Source organism: Scomber japonicus, chromosome 18 (assembly GCF_027409825.1).
Source record: "Scomber japonicus isolate fScoJap1 chromosome 18, fScoJap1.pri, whole genome shotgun sequence".
In the NCBI taxonomy this organism is placed as follows: domain Eukaryota; kingdom Metazoa; phylum Chordata; class Actinopteri; order Scombriformes; family Scombridae; genus Scomber; species Scomber japonicus.
The window spans coordinates 25,817,342-25,839,762 of record NC_070595.1 but is presented as its reverse complement, the minus strand read 5'-3'; the positions used below and the strand labels follow the sequence as shown (position 1 = coordinate 25,839,762).

The following is a 22,421-nucleotide window of genomic DNA, read 5'->3' as shown; positions in this document are numbered from 1 at the left end:
CTGTGTAACAAATAGTATCAACCCAAAAAATATCACTGACCAAGAAATAACTGAGCGTGGGAATGACCGTCATATACTTGTTCCTAGCCCTTATACCAGAGGTGTCAAACTCATTTTCATTCAAGGGCCACATACAGACCAATTTTGGCCGGATTATTAAAAAAATGGAGGGAAAGAAGGAAGGAAGGAAGAAAATAAGAAGGGAAGGAAGGGAAGACAGGCAAAAGGAAGGAGGGAAGAAGGAAAGACAGATGGAAGGAAAGAAGGAAGGACAGAAGGAAGGAAGGAAGAACAGAAGGAAGAAAGGTAGGAAGGACAGATGGAAGGAAAGAAGGAAGGACAGAAGGAAGGAAGGAAGGACAGAAGGAAGGAAGGAAGAACAGAAGGAAGAAAGGTAGGAAGGACAGATGGAAGGAAAGAAGGAAGGACAGAAGGAAGGAAGGAAGGACAGAAGGAAGAAAGGGAGGAAGGACAGATGGAAGGAAAGAAGGAAGGACAAAAGGAAGTAAGGACAGATGAAGGAAAGAAGGAAGGACAGAAGGAAGGAAGAAAGGTAGGAAGGACAGAAGTAAGGAAAGAAGGAAGGACAGAAGGAAGGAAGGAAGGACAGAAGGAAGAAAGGGAGGAAGGACAGATGGAAGGAAAGAAGGAAGGACAAAAGGAAGTAAGGACAGATGAAGGAAAGAAGGAAGGACAGAAGGAAGGAAGAAAGGTAAGAAGGACAGAAGTAAGGAAAGAAGGAAGGACAGATGGAAGGAAAGAAGGAAGGACAAAAGGAAGGAAGGACAGAAGGAAGAAAGGGAGGAAGGACAGATGGAAGGAAGGAAAAGAACACAGGAAGGAAAGTGGGCCGGATTGCACCCCTCGACGGGCCGGTTCTGGCCCACGGGCCGCATGTTTGACACCCCTGCCTTATACACTTGAAACCTCCAATTACAGTCCTAACCAAAACACAATGCTTATTGCAGATTCATGACTAGAAACACTTCACACACAGAGCTGAGCTGTATTTCAACATTAACCTCCAGGTCCCAAGCTTTCAGATGATGTATAACACCATATATGGCATGTACAGCTGATCTGCTCTCTCCCCTCAAAGATCCTGAAGTTAACTCCTCTTTTATTTTGACAGTCAGACTTGAGGCGTCAGGTGTCATATATATAATTACAGGCAGCAGCTGCTTCTCTTCTCTCTGTGTGGCAACCTCATTGTTGTTTATTTCTGGGCCGTTCTGAAAAACACTTGGTGGTGGTTTTTGTCTACTCACGTTTCTGGCTGGATTGCTGCAAGTTCCTTTGTCTTCTCCTGAGAAAGAGAGAGAGAGAGAGAGAGAGAGAGAGAGAAAGAGAGAGAAAGAGAGAGAGAGAGAGAGAGAGAGAGAGGAAAAACATTAAAGAGAATATTCATTTCATGCACAAACATCAATCATCTTCTGCAAACCCTTGATGGCATGTTTGATTACTTTATATTCTTCGTCACACTCTGGGGAATGTGGCGTTGAATGCACAGAGATTTATAAACTCAACTGGCACAAAAGGGTCAATTATCTGACGGCAGAGTTTCATCCTTACCCACATAACCAGCTGGATCTGACTGGCTATCCGGAGCAGCAGCTGTCTGAAGTGTGTCAGCTCAAACGTGGAGGCCGAGTGTTGGATGCAGAGGCTGAGCAGGAAAGCAGGCGTCAGTTTTGGTTCGTTCCCACTCGGGTCCAACATGTCCAAAATCTCCTGCAGGACTCTTTCCTCCTGCTCCAGCTCGTAGCTTAGCAGAGCCGCCGTGCCTTCCAGGTCCCTCCAGCGAGGAGGTAAAGCCTTCCTCTGAAACCTTTTAAGGGCGATAGAGGAGCCGCACGATGAACAAGAGGACGACAGCTTTGTGTCAGAGTTCGGGCAGAGTCTGGTCATCCAAGGAGGGGTTTGGAGGGATCCCGATGTGCTCGTAGGATCCTTAAACATGAACAAGTAGTGTTTCCCCAAACCCACCAAGTCCCCTGGATTCAGTTCGACCTCCTCCTTCAGGAGAAAACCATTCCTGGTGACCGGAGCACCGTGGAGGGGCTTCAGCATTGTCAATGTCTTTCTGGGCTCCCCCGTGGAGGTTGGGCTGTTAGAGTCCAGGCGTCTGACGCAGCAGTGCTGAGGCAACACATCAGGAGCAAAGAGGAGGATGTCGACCTTTAATCTCTCCTCATCTTCTCCGTTACAGTGTTCCCTGCAGCAGCCGAAGATGGTGGTGGTCCCACTCATCAGATAGATAACGAAATCCTGCAAAGAAAACATTTAATTAATCATTTCCTATTTCTACTTCATCTATCTCTCTCTACCACTTAAACTACTTCTAAATGACATTCGATGTGTGATTCGTTTCTTATCCAACGTTCTGGAAATCATCCAGCAGTGTAGCGTGTGAACGGCAGCAGGATCAGCTGGTTAAGCAGAGTCTGCGTTGGCTGTATGACGAGACAGGAATGGAAGGGCTTATGAGAGAGTCGTCGGTGATGTCCGTGACCTCGGGGTCACCACATTAAGACTATTAGCTTGGTGATGATACTGTATCATCTGTGCTGCTAAGAGGCAGTCAGACTAAGAGGCCTGTGACAAGCAATGTAATGGTATGAAGATAGTGAAGCTGTTATCCTACATGGTAACAGATACTGGCTGCAAAAATGGATTTCATCTCATTTTAAGTATCATGAAGTTATTTTTCTTTCATAAAATAAAGCGAACATCTTGGAGCACTTTGGTAGCCAAGTGGTGACCAAACCTGCCGCATAATCACAGCGTCCTTGGTCCGAATCTGGCAAGAGACTTTTTAATGCATGTCTTTCCCCTCTCTCTCTGTTTCCCTGTTTCCTGTTGGCCTCTAAGCCAGTTTCTATCAAATAAATGCATTTAAATATAAATAAATACATAAATAAAGCGAACATCTTGGAGCACTTTGATAGCCAAGTGGTGACTAAACATGCCGCATAATCACAGCGTCCTTGGTCCGAATCTGGCAAGGGGACTTTTAATGCATGTAATTCCCCTCTCTCTGTTTCCTGTTGGCCTCGAAGCCAGTTTCTATCAAATCAAGGCATTTAAATATAAATAAATACATAAATAAAGCTCACATCTCTTATTGTTTCAAAGCCTAATCAACAAATTTCGAGAGAGCGTCTTAAATATGGTAGCAGGATCTGTGATATTTGGTTAAAGCTACAAAAATAAGTCGATTGTTTCATTGCATTTTAAAGAGGAAAAAGTTAATCATTAGCTGCAGCTCCACCGGTTAATCTGTGAAGATCCGAAAGAAACAAACGTTGGGAGGTCTAATCTCGTTACATGACCGTTGATAAACCACAGACCTGCCTCGTTCCTTTGGTTTGGCTTTGGCTTGACCTATTGTTGCAGAGTAAGATTAGAGCCTGCTGCTGCTGCCACTGCTGCTGCTGCTGCTGCTGTGGTGCTACCAGCGTCCTGCACAGTCAGCAATCTCCACCAGCGGGGGATAAACACCATTGCGAGAGAAAGAGAGCTTCCTGTTCCTGGGAATGGGCGGGGGCCGAAATAAAAAATAAAAAAAAAAGCTGCAGCCTGACGCTCTGATTTACAGTGAAAAAATGAGGCATGTAAACAAGACTTCAACTGTTTTGGAGGTGATATTTTTGAAGCAGTTTTCGAAATGAGGTGCAGTTTAAAAGCATGGATCAGGTATAATTGTAGGTAAGATTACAGCACGACAGTTTAAGTGTTCCCATCCGACTGAGTGAGTTTGTTTATACGCTCTACGCTAAGAATAGCTCCTGTGTAGTTTATCCTCCTCTGCACTTTATCCTCATCTAGAGTGCGTCTTTAATCAGGGTTATTATCTGCTTGTTTGGCTAAATGTCCTGAGCAGATTTTCCTCACTGACTGGCTGTTCCTTGTCCTTTTACTGGGACACGCTGACAGAAAAGCTCGTCCTGTGCTGAACTTCCCAAAGCAGAGAGTCACTTCTGTTTCCGATTCAGGACTCTGTGAGCCTGGGAAATCCACAGCCAAGCACAGAGTGTTTCCTTCACTTCCTATCTGGCCTCCCTGTTATAACACAGGTGACCAAAGCCTCCTCTGCTACTCTCTGACTCTCTGGATTTTCTCCTTGAGGTTCTTAGCTATAATCCAGCACTCATATATCTGTTGTCTCTCATAAGCGTGTGTATAAGCGTGTGTATAAGCGTGTCTGCTGTTGCCAGGAGACGCTTAAAGGACCTCGAGAGGCCTTTTAATGAGACAATTACAGCGGCTGTTTGACTGCAGGCTCCCCCTCTTACTTACAGGCAGTTTTATCTATGATGGATAAGAGGAGCCATTCATGTAATTACAGTCATTATGATGCAACCTAAATTACTTCCCATGCTTCCAGTGTTAAATGATATTTTGCTCCTCTCACGCGGTCTGAATGCACTTATTGTTATTTATTTTGTACTACAGCTGCATCTTATGATTGTTTTCATTAGCAATTTAAGCTGAAGTTTTATTTTCTTGATTGAACAATTAGTTGTTTTGTCTATAAAATGCCAGAAAATAGTGAAAAATGCATTGTTTAAAGTTCTTATATCTCATTGTGACATCTCTAAGGATGTCAATATTGTGTTTAATATCATGTACAACACAGATAAGTTTCAAAGCCTCCTTTCTGGTGATTGTCTAAATGATGCAACTCTCCAAATGTACTGAATGTATTCTTATCTAGAGTCTCAGGCAATGCTGTGCCACCTATCTGCTGTATTTAACTATATTTATCTTTATTTGTAGAGCACCTTTCATACAATAAATGCAGCTAAAAGTGCTTTACTACAACAGAAATTGCATACACCAAGTACTTCACATAAAAAGGAACATAAAAGGAGAATAAAGGGACAAATGGAGTGTTACATCTTGAGTTTTTAGAGATTCTGGTAAAGATAAATTCAATAAAACATAAAGAGAGAACACAAAGAAGAGACAAATAACGTTTCAGCAGCTAGTTAGCTAGCAAATCTTAATTTTGAGTAACTTTTCTGATATGAAAACACACTGCTGGTCATGATGACAACAGTTAAAATGTCTGTCTATGTCAAAAATGATCATCTGGAAGATAAAAAGAACATTTTTTAGGTCAATTCTTAAAGCTAACATGCCGAGAATATGTGAATATTTGCTAATTTTCTGAATCGGGTGTCATAATAAATTGCACATTGTTCAATGTTGGACATCTGTGTCACACATTTCATCTTGGATTAAGTAAAAGTGTGTGTATTTTTGACCAAATGAGTCATTGACTTATGGAGTTAATCATCACTTAATCATCAGATTAACTGATAGGAAACTGATGATTAGACACAGCCCTACTTATCTGTTTAAGGTCATGATAACGAGGTTTAACAATTAATCTGACAATTATACATCAATGATAAAGTTCATTATCTGATCACTGACCTGTCTGTGGTTGTAGCCCTGCAGCAGGAGGAAGTAAGGGAAGTCGAAGGGCGGGTGAATGGAGTACTGGGTGGTGTTGTCATCACTACTTTCCGTCTCCTCCTTCTCCATGCCGAGCCTCAGGACCTCCTTGTCGGCCTCGGCCTCTGGATCCTCCCTGAGAGCGCCCTGCTGGGCCCGGCTGGCCTCCTTCCCCATCGCAGACAGATCCATCTCACTCAGGCTTCTCCAGATCCCGAGCCCGTCCACGTCCTCCACGCTGCCGTCCACGAACAGCGAGGTCACTCTGGAGCGGCCCTTCTGCAGCTTACGGGCCTGAGCGTTGATGCCTGGATTGAAAAGATTACAGCGTGTTAAAGCAACGTAACGAGAACTGCCTGAAGCCAATCTGTGCTGTACGTTAGAGCTGTGACTATTAGTCCACAGATAAGTGATTGGCAACTATTTAAAAAGAAACTGAATGCTAATTTAAGGAGACGATACCAAAGATTTTGCCGTCTTTTATGCTTTTCTTTCTTATATGTAACAACTAACAGAGCATTTTTGGGTTTTGGAAAGTTAGTCAAACAAAGCGAGACATCTGAAGAAGTAACCTTTGACTCTTTGGTTAATTGCAGAGATCATTATAATTTCTTAGAGTCCACGGAGACGTCTTCAAATGTCCCAAGCAGCAAATCCTCACATTCGAGAAGCTCAAACCAGAAACCAGAAATTTCTTTTAACATTTTATCCTTAAAATAGCTGCAGATGAATTCTCTGTTGTTTAATTAATGAAGAGCTGCAACAATCGATTACCTGCCAGCTTTTAAATTAATTGACAACTATTTTTGCTCATTTTGAGTTCTTTTTTAAGAGAAAAACATCAAATTATTTAACTGCAGCTTCTTGGCAGTTTCTTTAGACTCTGTGACAGTAACATAAATGTCTTTGGGTTGATGACAGTTGGTCAGGATTAATAAAGAGGATGCCATCTTGGGCTTCAAGAAACTTTTTCACCATTTTCTAGACCAAATAACGAATTAATTCATCGAGAAAGTAACCAGCAAATGAATCAATAATGAGAATAACTGTTAGCTGCAGCTCTAAAGGAATCAGATAAATGATTGATGCTTGCAGCTCTACTCATGATAAGCCGCCTGTGACCTCAAAACTACCCAAACATGTAGACAAAATAAAAAATAAAGATTTCTATAGATTATTGTTGAAATTCAGCTTTTAAAAGGAAAACATATTTAGCTCAACGCTCAATGCATAACCCAAAAAAAATAATCAACAATGACCAAAAACTCCCCCCTGATAAATCACTCCGATCAATCAAACTCCAACATAACGGCTCGCTGCGCTGGCACCGACTCAAACGAAACATAACCGGAGGAAAGAGAGGAAATGTGCAGGGGGGGGGGTGGGGGGAAAGTGAGATGTGGCCACCTCTGTCTGATAGCAGCAGCCGCTCTGTCGGCCCCTGACGTAACACAAACACTATTCAGCTCATTTGAACCCATTAAGCACCATGGAATGTCCAGAGAGCCCGGCTTCACACCCGCCGCTCGGCCGCTCTTATCAGCTGTGGAAATGGGTGTTTTCCACATTGTTCACCCCCAGTGTGACAGACTGGGCTCTGTGCCTAAAACACCCAAGGAGGTAGAGTGGGGCAGCCCTCCCAACACCCAACCCCCACACCCCACCTCCCCCCAACCTGGGTCAGAGAGGGGAGAAGGGTGGATCACATACACACACACACACACAGAGAGGAGGGAAACCATGATGACAACTGAGGCTTTTAAAGATGTTTTTCAGATGAGAAATATTGATTACTGCATTAAAATCCTCAAATTTGATCGTATCCGTGCAACGAAATGTAAACTGTTTCTAAAAAATCAACACCAAGACCTTCGTGTGACTTTATAGGACCATTAACCTTAGTTACTCTCTATTGTTCTCTTTCTGGACCAGAGTGAAATGAGAACATTGATATCACTCTAGTTAATGTGTGTGGGACTATTTTTTGATTTTTTTTTTTTTTTTTGTGGCCAGGACCAGTATGGAGTCTCCACTGCTTGCAAAAAAGAAATAGTTCAACAAATAGCGTTTATAAAGGAGCTGAAAAAATGAGACGATTAAGTTAAGAAAATGAACCTGCAACTTTTTTGATAAACAAATAATCATTTTTGTACTTTTTTAAACAAATATCCAAAACAGTTTCTGCTTTCAGCTGCTGAAGTATGAAGATTTTATGTTTTTTTATTTGTCATACATGACAGTAAAGTTTATATCTTTTGGTTTTAGACTCTTGGTCAGACAAAATAAGACATATGAAGGCATCACCTTTGACTCTGAGAAATTAAAACAGCTCTTTTCACTATTGTCACAGTTTAATGGATTGAATGACTCCTCGACTAATTGGTTTTCTAGTTTAGTTTCCTGGTTCAGTTTTTGTAGACATTAAAAGAAGAGAGTCCAGTCTATGTGCTAAGCTAAGATGCATGAGACAACAGACATGAGAATAGGATCAATACTCTCATCTATCTTTAACCAATATGTCACTTTTCCTTTCAAACTCACACACAAACTAATAAGAAGCCATTTTCGGGGGGGTTTTGGTTGAGCTACAGAAGCTGACATGCCAAAATCAGACTTTGCATATCAACAACAATGATCAGAATTAATATTTTAGACACTTAAAACATCTGCTGATCATTGCATACTCTGCAAAAGGAGAACATTTTGGAGAGAGCATCTGCTAAATTGGGACTGCTTTTATACTGGATGTATAAAAAGCAGCAGATAAATTATATAAAACTGATGGATTACTATATGTAGAATACCTGCTGATACATTTTAGTAATTAAATTCTCACTCTATCTCTAGTTAAACACAGTTACCTCTCAAAAACAACTAAACAGACGTCAGATTTTATGGTTTTATGTTACTTTTAAGTGGCTGCGATCAGGAGGAATGTCTAACATGTCAGCAGCACAAGACACAAACACAGCGAGGTTAATTAAAAGGCCGCTATCAGCAGAGCAATAAACTGGTTTAATGCAGATGAGAACCACAACAACACTTGTGCCAAAGTCAACAGGGCTGCAGGGTCTCTACAGCGTGCAGGAAGTGAGCTCTGATAGAAAGAATAACACAGCAGCCAGCGGCCACATTCTGGCAGCTACAGGCCCGCTGGGAAGAGCTGCCCAGTGCCTCCAAGCTTCACGGGGCCCTGATGGGCCCTTGCAATAAAACAAAGATAAGAGAAGGGGCCGCTCTGACCTCCTCTATCCCTCACTGCAGCTTTTTGTTTCCTCTTGACCTCTCTCACATGCCCGCCGTCTCCCCTGTTCTAGCCGGTGATAAGCCGGACAATGAAGGCTGTTAGGCTGCAATAAGAGGCAAGGATAAAGGCTCCACATGCCACCACAAGAGAGACTGAGTGATTGATTACCCAGGCGTAAGGATGTTAGGGTCACTGAGTTATGTCTACGTCACTGAATATGCTTAGATGTGTGCTTTTGAAGGAGTCTTGGATCCTTTTTTTTTTTTCCACCTGTGTACCTGCTGTGACTGTGTCTCTGTCTTTTAAACTTTGCTCCTCGATGCTCGCTCGCATCTGGATTTCGAAGCGTCTGGAGAAGCCTTCCTTGGGTTTCCAAAGCGACTGCAGCATGAGGGGTTTCTCGTTGTCTCCCACCACGCGGAAACACTCTCTCTTCCATTGGTTGTCCGCGCCCGTCTGACCGATCACGTCACATAACACGTAGTCGTTGGGGTCTTCTTTTTCCAGGCAGTACCTAAACAATAAAAAAAGTAGAAATTAAGACTGTGAAACTATTGATGCAAGAAGCTGGAGGTCAGATTTGACTTCTCTTATCCTCGCCAGCAGCAGGGATAGGCAGTGTTAGTCTAGACTGAAATATCTACTGGATGTTGAACTATTCACATTATATTTTCTACAGATATTGATGTTTCTCAGAGGATAAATCCTGCTGATATTGATGATCCCCTGACCTTTTTCTCTAATGTCACACAGCAGGTCAACGTTTTCACTTATACTGCATTAATCTATAGTCTATAAAATGTAAAAGAATACAAATGTCTGTCCTCAAATGGCTCTTTTTCCTTTCACTATCTCATAAGACGAAAAAAAGCAACAAATCCACACGCATAAGAAGCTGGAACAAGGAATCGTATGGCTCTTTTTTTTAATAATAATCATTTGTTGATCAGTTAATCGATTCATAGTTTCAGCCCTATTGCTAAACTTCAGCAATCCAGCATTGTTACTGAATATGAGAGCATGCTGATATTTGCTTTGAACACAAAACCCTCACAAAGCTGCTAGCATGGCTGCAACAAATATCAAATCTTGTTTTTTAAATCAAGCTCTGAATGCAGCTGAGGAAATATAAGACATGTGTTGTGCAGTTTATTTAACATGCAGGACACATTTTAGGAGTTGTGAGAGGCGATGAGTCACATCATCAGAGCTGATCAATCCTCAGTGGAGTTTTTCCAGATGTAAGTCCTGCAGCAAAAACTGAGGCTGAAATATCTCTTCTGACTTTGAGAAGCAAACATATTTCAGCTTCATCTTAAATTTAAAATCTAGTACACATATAAATCACATGAAACCCCGCACCTGTCCAATGCCTCCTTCACCAGCTCCTTTGCATTGGACTGCGTGGTGGCCAGCACGCTCTTGTAGTTGGTCCCATGGCAGATGTCACTGCCAAAGATCTTCAGGATGCCGGGGACAGACATTTGGCTGGACAGCTCGGCCGGGTCGTCTGCAGCCTGGAGGTCTCCGGCCAACGTCCCGCTGCCCATCGTCTGGCCGCGTCGTCCGCTGTCCCGCAGGTTGGGGCTGTAGTTGAAAACAGTTGAAAGTCTGTTGTTGTGCCGGCGGATTTTGCTCTTGGCTGGCTGCCGGACACCCGTGCTCTCTGCGGAGCGGACTGTGCTGTCCGAGTTGTTGGACCTGAGAGGGATCAGAGGGGAAAGATGGTGAGATAATGTCACACGTTGCAACGCCACACAATAAAAGAATCAGCCGTTCTGCTTATGTGGGAATCATCTGTGCGGATCCTGAACACTCACAGGGGTCAAACTCTCAACCACAGATATCTGACTGTGTAAACTGATTCATGTAAGATCAGTGTAAGCTATGACCGCTACACTAATCATAAAGCATCACAGCCACTTTACACCATGATAAGCTTTTCAGAAGAGACTGCAACTGGCTTATTTTCACTATCGATTCATCTGCTTATTGTTTCTTCGACAATACATAGATTCATTTATCTACACAACATCAGAACACTGTCAAAAATGTCCATTACAGTTTCCTGCAGCCTGAGATGAGGTTATCAAATGTCTTGATTTGTCGTCAAACTGTCTAAAAAACAGATTGAAGCATTTATTCAATTGTCATTTGTTATTTGTTGGTCGATCGACTGCCTAATCAACTCATTATCGCAGCTCTACTTTTCACTCATTTATATATAATAGCTCTCTCCTATAACATTTGTAATCTCAACTTGTTTTCATACTTCATAAAAATGTGAATTTAAGCACTAAATATTTATATTATACATAGTTTTCCTGGTGGATGAACTGTGTTTAGTTAGGTTTTCCCTTCGGGAAGTGGATACAGACGTACAAGCAGTGAAATACAAAATAAAGGATGTGACTGCAACAGTAGTGAGTTAGCAGGAATGTGGTTGAAGATAAACAATATATTTTCCTCTAAATACTTCTCCATTTGTTGCATTTATGGTGCACATAATGACAGCTACTTGAATGAATGTGCAGCTATATTTTAAAACCTCACAACTTAGCATTAATTAGCAGTATATAAACATCTATTAACCGGTTTATAACACACTATAATGTAGTTTTTAAGTGTTTATTGATTGTATTTATCAACTAGTGTAACGCCTGTTGTGAGGAAGCCTTGCTACAAGTGGAAGTAGGTATATAAACTTCCACTTACAGCAATTGTAAATGACAATATAGTAAAATGCAGTTGTAATAATGCAAAGTGTGTCTTCATAGGAGAAGAACTGATACATACTGGATATTAATCAACACCTAAAATGTCATAATGTCTGCATATAACATTACAGTGTGTTTCCCTGTTAAGCTGCAGTGGAAAATGGGGACTTTGACACTAAAAGGACTTTAATGTTGAAATATATCTACTTGATTTGACTCATTTGGACAGCCTGAAGCTTCATATTAGCTTCAGATGAACTTTTAAGTACATTTTATGGATGTTATACCCCATCACTTAGATTATAAGTGCATTATAAAGGGATATTGTATGATTACAGCAAGAAAAATATGCTTCAGTATCTTTATGGGCTCCTGATTGTTGTTTTAAGGTTGGAAAAATGGTGAAGCAGTCCTTTAAAAAGTGAATTTTTACAGACTTACTGGACAGATCCATTGCTGGGTTTCCTTCCCAGCTTGGCCAGGCGCTTCTTTGGAGAGCGGATCAGTAAACCCACAGGGAAGTTCAGGGCTTGTTTATTTACGTGGCTGCTTCTCTCCTCCGAAATCATATTTGAAAGTTTTCAGTTCACGTAAAACACGACAAAACTACTGAAACAGTCGCGATGACAAGAAAATTGCATTATCCACCACTTAAAACAAAACAAACAAACACAACAAATAACTTTTGTTCCACCTCAAAAGAAAAAGTGAGGAATTAAAAAATATATATTCCAACAGTGTACTGCATTTGCATCCATTAGATATAAGCTGTTATTATATGTTAGTAGACAAGATAACGTTATATTCCCAACATAACGTTAGCAAGAAAAAAACAAAAAGAGCGCCGGTAACTTCAAAATCCCAACTTTTCTTGAAGGTAAAATCCAAACCGGGAAAAATAAGCAGAATATGAAAAAGAAGAAGAAGACGTGGAGATATTTTCACACACAGTTTGTCCGTGTTTGGCTGGAGGTGATTGGAAAAAGGTCCGGTCCATAGTGACAGTGTAAAGTTCCGTTAACTCCGCCGGGGAGCGAGCAGCGGACTGAATGAAGAGCAACCTGCTGCAGTGCTCCACACATACTACGGCATACGTCACCACGCAGAGGCGGGACGTATGATTCACGCGCGCACACAAACACACACACACACACACACACACACACACACACACAAGCACACACACGTTCTAGATCGTTGTGAGGACATTCTATTATTAACCGTCACAACTTAATGTCACACCTATCGACGCCCAGTTTCACCAATGTGATGTGATATTTTGAGACCTCAAAATAATGAATTAGTGTCTATACTAAGTCATTATTTTGAGTTACTGACATTATTTTGAGATACTATATCTATATTTTGAGATACTATATCAATATTTTGAGTTACCAAGTCATTATTTTGAGATACTAGGTCATTATTTTGAGTTACTAAGTCATTATTTTGAGTTACTAAGTCATTATTTTGAGTTACTAAGTCAGTATTTTGAGATACTAAGTCATTATTACAAGCCACAATGTCCCCACAATCCCAAAAATTCTAGTAGTCCTCACAATGATAGATGTACTGGTACACACACACACACAGAGTATTTTCTCCTTAAAATTTTGAGTGTAATAAGGTATGGAAATATGGTTCCCTGTGTCTTTGGGCCGCAGCTGCAAGATGTGTTGTTACTCTGGCCAGTGACGAAGTTGGAGGGGTAAAGAAGGTGAAGGTGAATTGAGGTGCTTTTACAGATCGACTTAATTGTCTTACAAGTAGAATAAACTCATTAAGCACCTAGTACGTAGGATAAATCTATTTTCAACCAGTGTGAGACAAAGAGATTGCCAACTCACACATCCATCAGATACAGAACAGTGGCATCATCCCACTTGAGCTGAGTTTAAGTCCACCTGAGGAATGTAACTGCAATATTTACTGAGCTTTTTTTGGTCTCCTACAACTTCTGTGTGAAAAATAAACCAATTTGCTGCTAATTGTACATTTGCTTGCAAGATATTATATGTGACAACAAGGTTGATCGGGATGCTAAGACTCACCAAAGACAGTAAATGTGCAGTAAAACAAACACAAAGTGGATCCAAATATAGAACACAGACAGCACAAGGAACTGAAGAATATAATTATTCACCAACTAAGAAACAAGGACAAAGGACAAAACTTAACAAATGACTCAACAGGACTGAACTGGAAACCAGAGCTATAATAGAAACTGAACTAATGAGGGAGCAAGGCGGGGATAACAAGGGTAGACGCAGGGCAGGTGTGGAGCCCATTAACAGAATGGAAACACAGAGCAAAGAGAAAACCAATTAACACAATATAACTGTGCACAAATTGTCCCAGAACTCAGATGAACCCAACGAGCACACAGCAAAATAAACTTAAGCATATAAAGCATGAATTATCTGCCTTTTAAACCGAGCGACTTGCAAAAAAACAACACAAATCAAACTTAAACACAACTGCAGCTTTGAATAACATAGTAACACTAGTCATGTTATTTACTTGAGCACTCGATTCCAATAAGAGTCAATGTGGAAAACCTCAGTGGTCCTTTAAAAACACAACCCAAATCATATATGAACCAACAAAACCACATGACCAGAAAGACTGAAAACAGAATTGCAACACAGGAAACCAAAAGAACAAAAACACAGAGTCCAAAATCCATGAGTACACATTTCTTTGTGTTTGTCCCTATAACCAAAATGAAAGACATTGTGGTCAGACATTAATTTCAGTGCTTATATGAATAAATCATGATTTAGCTTAGAGGCTTTCAGGCTTTAACGTTTAGTTATACAATGTTCACCTGAGCCTACATACAACAGTGATCAATGGTGCCAATGTCATGTTGGCCTACTGTACTCTGAAGGATGAGTGACAAGGCTTAAGTGAGGATTAGTTCAGCCCCTGTGAGAGTAATATTGAGAGTGTTGACAAAAAACAGCCAGAAACAAGACAGGAAATGATTGGTACTGTAACGGAAACGTGATAGTATTAATAGTAAAAGACGTTAAGGCGGATTTAAGTTATTTTTGGTTGTACCTCATTACCAAAAAAGATTAGACTATCATTAAAGTAAGAGAAGGTGAAGGAAAACAAGTCACGCAACTGCAGTGTTAACAGGTGCAGTAGTTAAGGAGGAATATATTAGAAATGGTGATGTAGGAGAAATATGAAGCCAAGGTGTGTCTTTACTTCTGTGGCAGAGAATGAAAATCTCAATTGAAACTGTCTCCAATCAGCTCCAACTAGCTACTATAAAATCTAATAGAAATATAACTAATGGAAAGGTGTTTTGTGTTCTTTTTTCAATTTAAATTTTAGCAAAGCATGTGTCAAATTCCAAAAAATAAATAACGTATATAATCAGTGCCTAGGTCTACGGAGCCATAACCCTAACCCATAACAGATATGTATCCTAGTCTTCTCTATAATGTGTATCATTTTGATACAAATCAAAATGCAAATTAAACTAGTCAAATATTTTCTCACTATTTTTAAAAATAAAAGCATTTTAAGCCTTTTTGGAGGTAGAGACTATCAGTAATTTGAAAATGTATTTTGATTGTAGTGATCATTTTTATCTGCACTGTCAAAAATTAAAAGTGCAAAGTCTACAGAAATAAAGAATATCATATATGTATAAATTCCTGCATGAAAATAGAACAATCAATTCACATTAAGTTAAAGGGAGAAAAACACATTTATATTGTGGATCTGAAGCTTCATCCCAGCTGAGGCTCATTTGTTCATGTGACTGTCTAGTGCTCCATCTAGTGGTAGAAAAGTCGAACTGCAACAAAGCGTCTCACCACATTGACAGGAACATTAAAGCTATGTGATGCACAGTTTCACACTAGCTCCTGGAAAGCACCAGATGTGAATGTTATCTTCTGAAATACTTCCCCTGACATTTACAATGACATGTTAAAAACGTGTATTGCATTAATGTGGAATTAGTAAAATGCATATTGCACAATCAACTGTCAAAAGTACATATGCAACATACAGATATACTCTGTGTGAATTTATCTTGTGAACACATCATGTATTTTGTAACATAAAATACCGAGGCACAGAAGACTTGACATATTTTCTTTTTCCCGCAACATTTAATCTGATTGTTGCAGTTACTGGTTGTTGTGTAATGCCTTTCATTTCCCAAAAATTAAAAAAAGAGTTAACAGCATTAGTTTTACTCTAGCTTGTAATGAAGTATTATTACTGACTACATTGAAAGGGAGTCTTCTAGTACTTTCAAATAAGCTACATGTCATTAATGGTAAGTTAATTCATGTTGACCACAAGTAACACCTGCACTTCAAACTCACTCTCTCTCTCTCTCTCTTTCTCTCACACACACACACACACACACACACACACACACACACACACACACACACACACACACACACACACACAGCGTTTGTAGTGCTGTGGTATTGAGCAACAGGCGGATGTGAGTGAGCTCCACCTGCAGCTGCTGTGCACAGCGAGCGGTTTAGAGACGAAGCGATTCAGGTCAGACATGCATCTTTAGACTTTTCTGCGAACTGCCTGTTTATGCTCTCTGGCTCTGACACTGCAGCTTACTATTCATCCTCTCTAGTTAGTTATTTCTCATAAGTATGATGTTATTGACCTTATGCACCCTGACTGAGATAAAGAATAATGAAGAAAAATACAGTAAAAGAGGAAGGGAGGGGTTGTTTTCATACCCTGCATGCACGATTACATTCATGCTTTGATAAGACTGCACATTTTCATCCTATATTAATAAATGCAGTGTCATCGTTACTATTATCTTGTTACTGTAAATTGAACCAAAGCACATAGGTGTAGCATGAGGAGATATTTTGGTGTTTTTATATAGGAAGAAAATAGGACATAAATATGTTATGATTGAGTATGGCACTTTGTCCCTCAGATTCATTCAGTATTTCTGCCACATACAGTAAAGGGGAAGTGCTTCATTAACTACTTCTGCCAAGAAGTCATACCTCAAATGTGCTTGTTTTTCCTAGGATGTTGAAATGTTATTGAGAAAAGACAACTAATGCATTAAATGTGGACTGGCAGAATATCAGCACTCCTGTGCAATACATTATAACCACTGCAGAAGTGTGAAAAACAGTGTCTAAAAGTAAATAATCAATATTTTTAGTGCAGGAAATTATCATAAAATCACAGTGCAGCCAATTAATTACATATATAATGTTCGTCATGATAAAACACTTCTCTACAGACTTCCTCAGGACTTTATAAAGTAGAATTTTATTAAGTCTATATGTCGGGCATATTCAAGAACAAAAATACAGTTTAAAAAGTTGTTTAGCAAATATTTGAGGGTTGTTATGTTTTCCAAGCAAGTTTCGAGATTTGAAAACAGGAACCGAGATCTAATGCTGTGAAACACATTAATCATCCGATAAATCATTGCTCCATTTTTAGCCCAGTCATTTACATACATGTTAACAGTGTCACGGCTCTTGTCAATCAGATGTATTTGTCCCTTTTTAAGATGTTTATATCTTAAAAATGTAAATTGGTCAGTCAACTGCATCTCCAGCTGGTGAACAACAAAAAGCTTCAAAACCCTGTTTGTCTTATGTGACTTTGCCATCTCATTATAACATGGCATGGATACATATCAGATCCTCTCCATGTGTTAGTCAGGATCATACTCGCATTGGTAAAACTTTAACCAGCTCTGTTATAAAGATTCAGGGAAACAAGGACTTTCCATACAGCTTTCCATATTAACATGAATGTTGATCCCTGCTCAGTTAGCCTTGACGCCTGCGACAGGTGGCTAGTTTGTGTTTACTTTGAGACTGAGAGACAAGCATTTTAAATTATTCATGTACAAATCATGTTTATCTGGAAAAGCTGGAGGCGTTTGCAGTTCACCCCGATCAGTATAACAAGAGTGTAAAGTTAGTATGATGATGAGCCACAGCCATCACATTTAAGGGAAATAGATCAGGTTGAAATAAACCACAATTATCCATTTTCTACATTCACCTTATAATTAAACAGTGTTTATGAGACACTCTCTCCACAAGCTCTATAAACAGACGAGCCCTTTAAAGGATAATTACCGTATTTTACAACCTGGACCTTATTTCTAGCATAAAATACGATCATTTACTCACCTAGACAACTTTGGTGTCATTTGGAGTCGTTCAGACGAACTTAGCTCCAGTGTTGCGCTGCGTATATCCCTATAATGTGAGGGGAGCGTACCTATGTTCCCCTGGTCCTATCCTATCGCGGCTAACTCCGCTGCTAGCTCGGCGGCTAACTCAGCGGCTAACACAGCTAACTGGCTAACTGTAGACAGGATCATCCCTATGTTACAAAGCGGGGAACATAGGACCAGGGGAACATATGGATGATCCCTAATGGGTGTACACAGGGCACCAAAGCGCAGCCTCTATATAACACATTATCTGCCGTGAAGCTAGTTCATTTCACCAATATTTAGTTATGATACGTTAGTGCTATTCCCCTCCGAACCCGTGGTGGCATGTTATCAACATCCGGGGTCTATAGGTTGACCTACTCACCTCTGACCTGGATGACGTCATTTCAGATGATGTCAGATCAGAGGTTATCTATGAGAGGTTAGTAGGTCCTAATTTCGTCCAAACGACTCCAAATGACACCAAAGTTGTCTGGGTGAGTAAATGATCGTATTTTATGCTATAATATTTATGAAATAAGGTCCAGGTTGTAAAAAACGGTAATTATCCTTTAAAGGAAATAGACCAGGTTGAAATAAACCAGAATTATGAATTTTCTACATTCACCTTACTGTATAATGAAACCGTGTTTATGAGATACTCTCTCCATATGCTCTATAAACAGATGAGCCCTTTAGATGTTATTTCTGTTTTCTTTACTGCATTTTGATATATTACCAATCTCAAGAATGTTTCAAATCTCTACAAGGTGATTTTCAGGTTGTACTGAATCAGTGTTTCCCACAGGTAAGGCATCTATTTTTGGTGGTGTGGTCCTCAGCTCATTTTTGATTCTCCCCAAATGAGAAAATGATCGCTCCCCCCCACAGTTTGTCACCGGCAACGTAAGGAACATCCTCAAAGCCACATAAACATTAGGGAAGACTAACTGCAGGCCAAACTTCAACATGGTGTTCAGCATATTTGAGGGTGACTTGTCTGTTTCAGCCAACATGAAGGACCGGAACTGCAGACACTTAAAACACCCTGTTCCGCCTACGGGACGGACCGGAAGTTGGGAGGTAGCGACAAGTTCTTCTGAATGTTTTAAACACCAACCCTTAAACATATATATTCATGCCGTACATTGTTAGAAAGCTTAGATTGTCCTGATTCATTCAAGACCACTCATGAATTATATGGTTGCTCACAGCTGTAATAGTATTAGCGGTTAGCTCGGCCAGCCATTCCGCTAAAGTAAGCTAACAGCTATAATGCTACATACCTTCAAAGTCTTCTCTTTATCCACAACGATCATCTTATGACTCAGGACTTTCTGTACAGCTCGCCAAATATCCATTCTGGTGAAATATGAAATCCGTTTCCATAAAACCGAAATATTTTCCTCAATATGTCCATGATGTATTTAGTCCAACACGTAAGGAAACAGACACGGAACAAACCATATACGGTCCCTTTCACGTCACTTCCTGACCTACACGTGCATCTGTGGGACACGTGACTGTTTTGTTTACGTCCGTGAACTCCTCCTGTTTCATACACACCATAGACTGTATGATACACACCACACACCAGCAGATAGCCTCTAGCAAAGACATATGTCTATCTTCTTCATCTTCTTCTTCTTCTGGCCGACCAGGTGAATTAAGTGCGTCTTCTTTGGTTTTATTGCCGCCACCTACTGCCCCGGAATTGTTACGACAAGCTACATTCACAGACAGAGTCCCATTATTATGCTTTTATGAGCGAGGTCGAGCGAGCCAAAAGCCGAAAAATCTATTCGTGGCGGACGTAATTCTTTCGTGGCGGGCCGCCACGAAAGAATGAATGTGTGGGAAACACTGGACTGAATAGAGCAAGGTGGATTTTATTGCTACATGTACATGAGACAATGTTTTGCAGAAGAATTCGTTTTCTGGTTGTTTAAAGACAGGAATAATAGTTGAGTAGTCTAATTTGCTAATCAAGAGGCTTTTAAACTGTGCTTAGATGAGTTTTACTTCTCTTCTCTTAACTTCTTGAGTGAAATAAGCTTCCATTGGGCATTTGTAAAAAGAGATTTTAAGAGTATTGCATATAGATGAACAGTTATAGTGACGTTACCCTGTTAGGAATAACCATTAAATATTAAATTGAAGCATTTTAAAGAAACACAACAAGGCAATATTTTAATTGATATTATTAGGCACATAAATTAGAACATGGTTATCATATAGTTTTTAAGGCCAATACATTGTACTGAAACTCACAATAACTTTGAAATGGAAAATGGACTTTTTCAGTATCTCAGGATTTTATTCTGTGGTCAAACACTGACATATTAATCAGACCTTGTGCAGAATGGTAATAATAATGTACATCAGTGGTAACAACATAAAAATAACTAGCATAATCTTTCACTTATACTTTGTGTGTATTAGGTTTATATGTTTATAAGTTCAGTTTTTCATGATTGTGTGTAAATGTGAGTAAACCACTGCTACAGAAGAGCTGAATAGTATTTTGAGTTTCACTATGAGTGAAAAGTGTGGTACAAATTAAATGTATAATTATAATTATTTTCATAAGTGAGTTCTTCCGTTGATGATGTGCGCACAGATAAGGAAATATAGTGTTAAAGTTATAAAAGGAAAGGATGAGGAAGCTGCTACTAGAGAGAGACACACAGTATGATACAGGAAACTCTTATGCAAAACCTTCGTTTCTTTTGCTTATCTCAAAAAAAAGAACAAAAAAAAAAAATGAAACGAGAAATTACTGAAAAAAACCCCCCCACCACATGTCCACTGCATTAGCAGACATCTAAGACTGTCTCAGATCTATCCGCACAGATACCACTAGAAATAGGTAGAAAAATATGTTTTTGAGTGTTTTTTGGATGAAATGACCCTTTAATAAAACTCAATCTGAAAAGGTGAAAACATACTTTAATAAAATGTCTAATAGGGCAATTTCAGGTAAAGTGGGAGATTTTTTTGGCAAATACTCTCTGGACTATAACAGTTTGTCCAGTCTAAAGTGATGTTGTTGTTTTTTAAAGATCATCAACTTGCCTTCAATAAAATCAAATTGTATGATTTACTCTTCTAAAAATTATATGTCACCCTCTTTTGCCAAAAGGTAACTTTCAAGTTGAGTGTAACACGTTCTTTTGGTAAAGTGGGAATCTTTACATTTTTAAAAACAAAAACAAAAAAATCAGATATTTGAGTTTAATCCAAATGAAATTTATGCACACATTTAGTTCAACAGTTAATCCTGGGGTCAACGTAGTTAGAGGATATGACTCTGAAAAAGTGTGTCCATTTCCTCTTCTTAGTTGTATGGCTCTTGTTCTCATTTCTTTCTTCCTTTCAATGTTTTATTCTAACTCTTCTATCTCTCTCTCTCTTGCAGCACGTAGCTCATTTTGTATAAGAAAATGAAATAAAAGCAAAAATGACTACTAACATTTCACACATATTACATCATCCTTTTTTCTGACTAAAAGATTAAAATGTTGATAGATGCAGTTACTGTCATGTGTGACACTAAAAAAGAACCTGGAGTCATATATTTTATATTTGTGCTTGAAAAATGACTGAAACCAGTAATAGATTATCAAAATAGTCTAAAAATGACATTAAATTCCTAATCTATGAATATGTAAATATGTTTAACTTTTATATGTTTAAGGTTCAATATGTAACTATTATGAAGCTATTTGCATTCATTTATCGTTTTTTATCGCTGATGAGTGAATGGGTATTAATATAACCTAAAAATTGGATACTACCTGAGTTGGTCGGTTGTGTATATCAACCTGTAGACTAATTTTTTTATGTTTTTATTTGCCTCTCTCCCAATAATGTTAACAAATAACACAACAACACAACAAAACCAGTACTATCCAATTAGAAACACCTTGCAGATATTAGCTCTTCGGCTAATGACACCATAGCATAGCATAGCATAACATAACATAACATAACATAACATAACATAACATAACATAACATAACAGCACCACAATGACTAGTCACTCATTCTCAAGCACACACACACCTCAAACATTATTTCCGCCAAAAAGTAGAAGAAAAAAAAAAGAAAACAAGCTCCAGAGCAAAAGCAGGACATTACTTATCCCTTTAGTTTTTTTTTCTGTCAGTAGTCCAAAGATGATAATAAACACAACAATTTACAACAAAATGGTAAATGGACTGTAATTATATAGCATAGTCTTTTTCACCACTCAAAGCACTTTTACACTACATGTCACATTCACCCATTCACACACTCATTTATACACTGATAACAGGGGCTACCATGCAGAGTGCCAACCTGCTCATCAGGAGGGAGCTAACATTCACACACCATTAGGAGCAATTAGCGGTTAAGTGTCCTCCCTAAGGACACATCGACATGTGGTATGCAGAAGCTACTGTAGGAGTTGAACCGACAAGCCGTTAATTGGTGGATGAATGCTCAGCCACAGCCAACCCCCTAAACCACGTTTCTCCCCAGCGACACTGCATCAATTGTTTCCTGGACACATCCTGTTGCTCCCTGGACACAGCTTGTTGCTTCCTGGCCATAGATCACTGGGCCTACTAGTGCTTAGTAAGCATGGTTAGCAAGAAAAAAGTTGGTAGTTTGTGAGTCTCAGTTGATTAAGGTATGTAATGTATGTTTGCCAGTTGGGTGGTGCTGATTCACTCTCTCAGGAGCCTCTGTTTGTATGTTTGTATGTGAGCATGCAGCAGCGGAGGGAGGGCGACATCACCTGCG

General features: G+C 39.6%; 1 protein-coding gene across 1 annotated transcript in view; it reads right to left on the bottom strand.

The window, feature by feature from the left end:
- Positions 1–12,425, bottom strand: part of radil2a (Ras association and DIL domains 2a) — a 46,065-nt gene extending 33,640 nt beyond the window's left edge. The window contains exons 1-6 of the mRNA XM_053338941.1: positions 11,869–12,425; positions 10,073–10,411; positions 8,989–9,224; positions 5,443–5,771; positions 1,573–2,268; positions 1,269–1,306 (exon numbers count right to left, since the gene is read on the bottom strand). Of these exons, the coding sequence (XP_053194916.1) occupies positions 1,269–1,306; positions 1,573–2,268; positions 5,443–5,771; positions 8,989–9,224; positions 10,073–10,411; positions 11,869–11,996 (1,766 nt within the window). The 5' untranslated portion in view covers positions 11,997–12,425. The remainder of the gene's footprint in view (positions 1–1,268; positions 1,307–1,572; positions 2,269–5,442; positions 5,772–8,988; positions 9,225–10,072; positions 10,412–11,868) is intronic.
- Between the last annotated feature and the right edge of the window lie 9,996 nt (positions 12,426–22,421).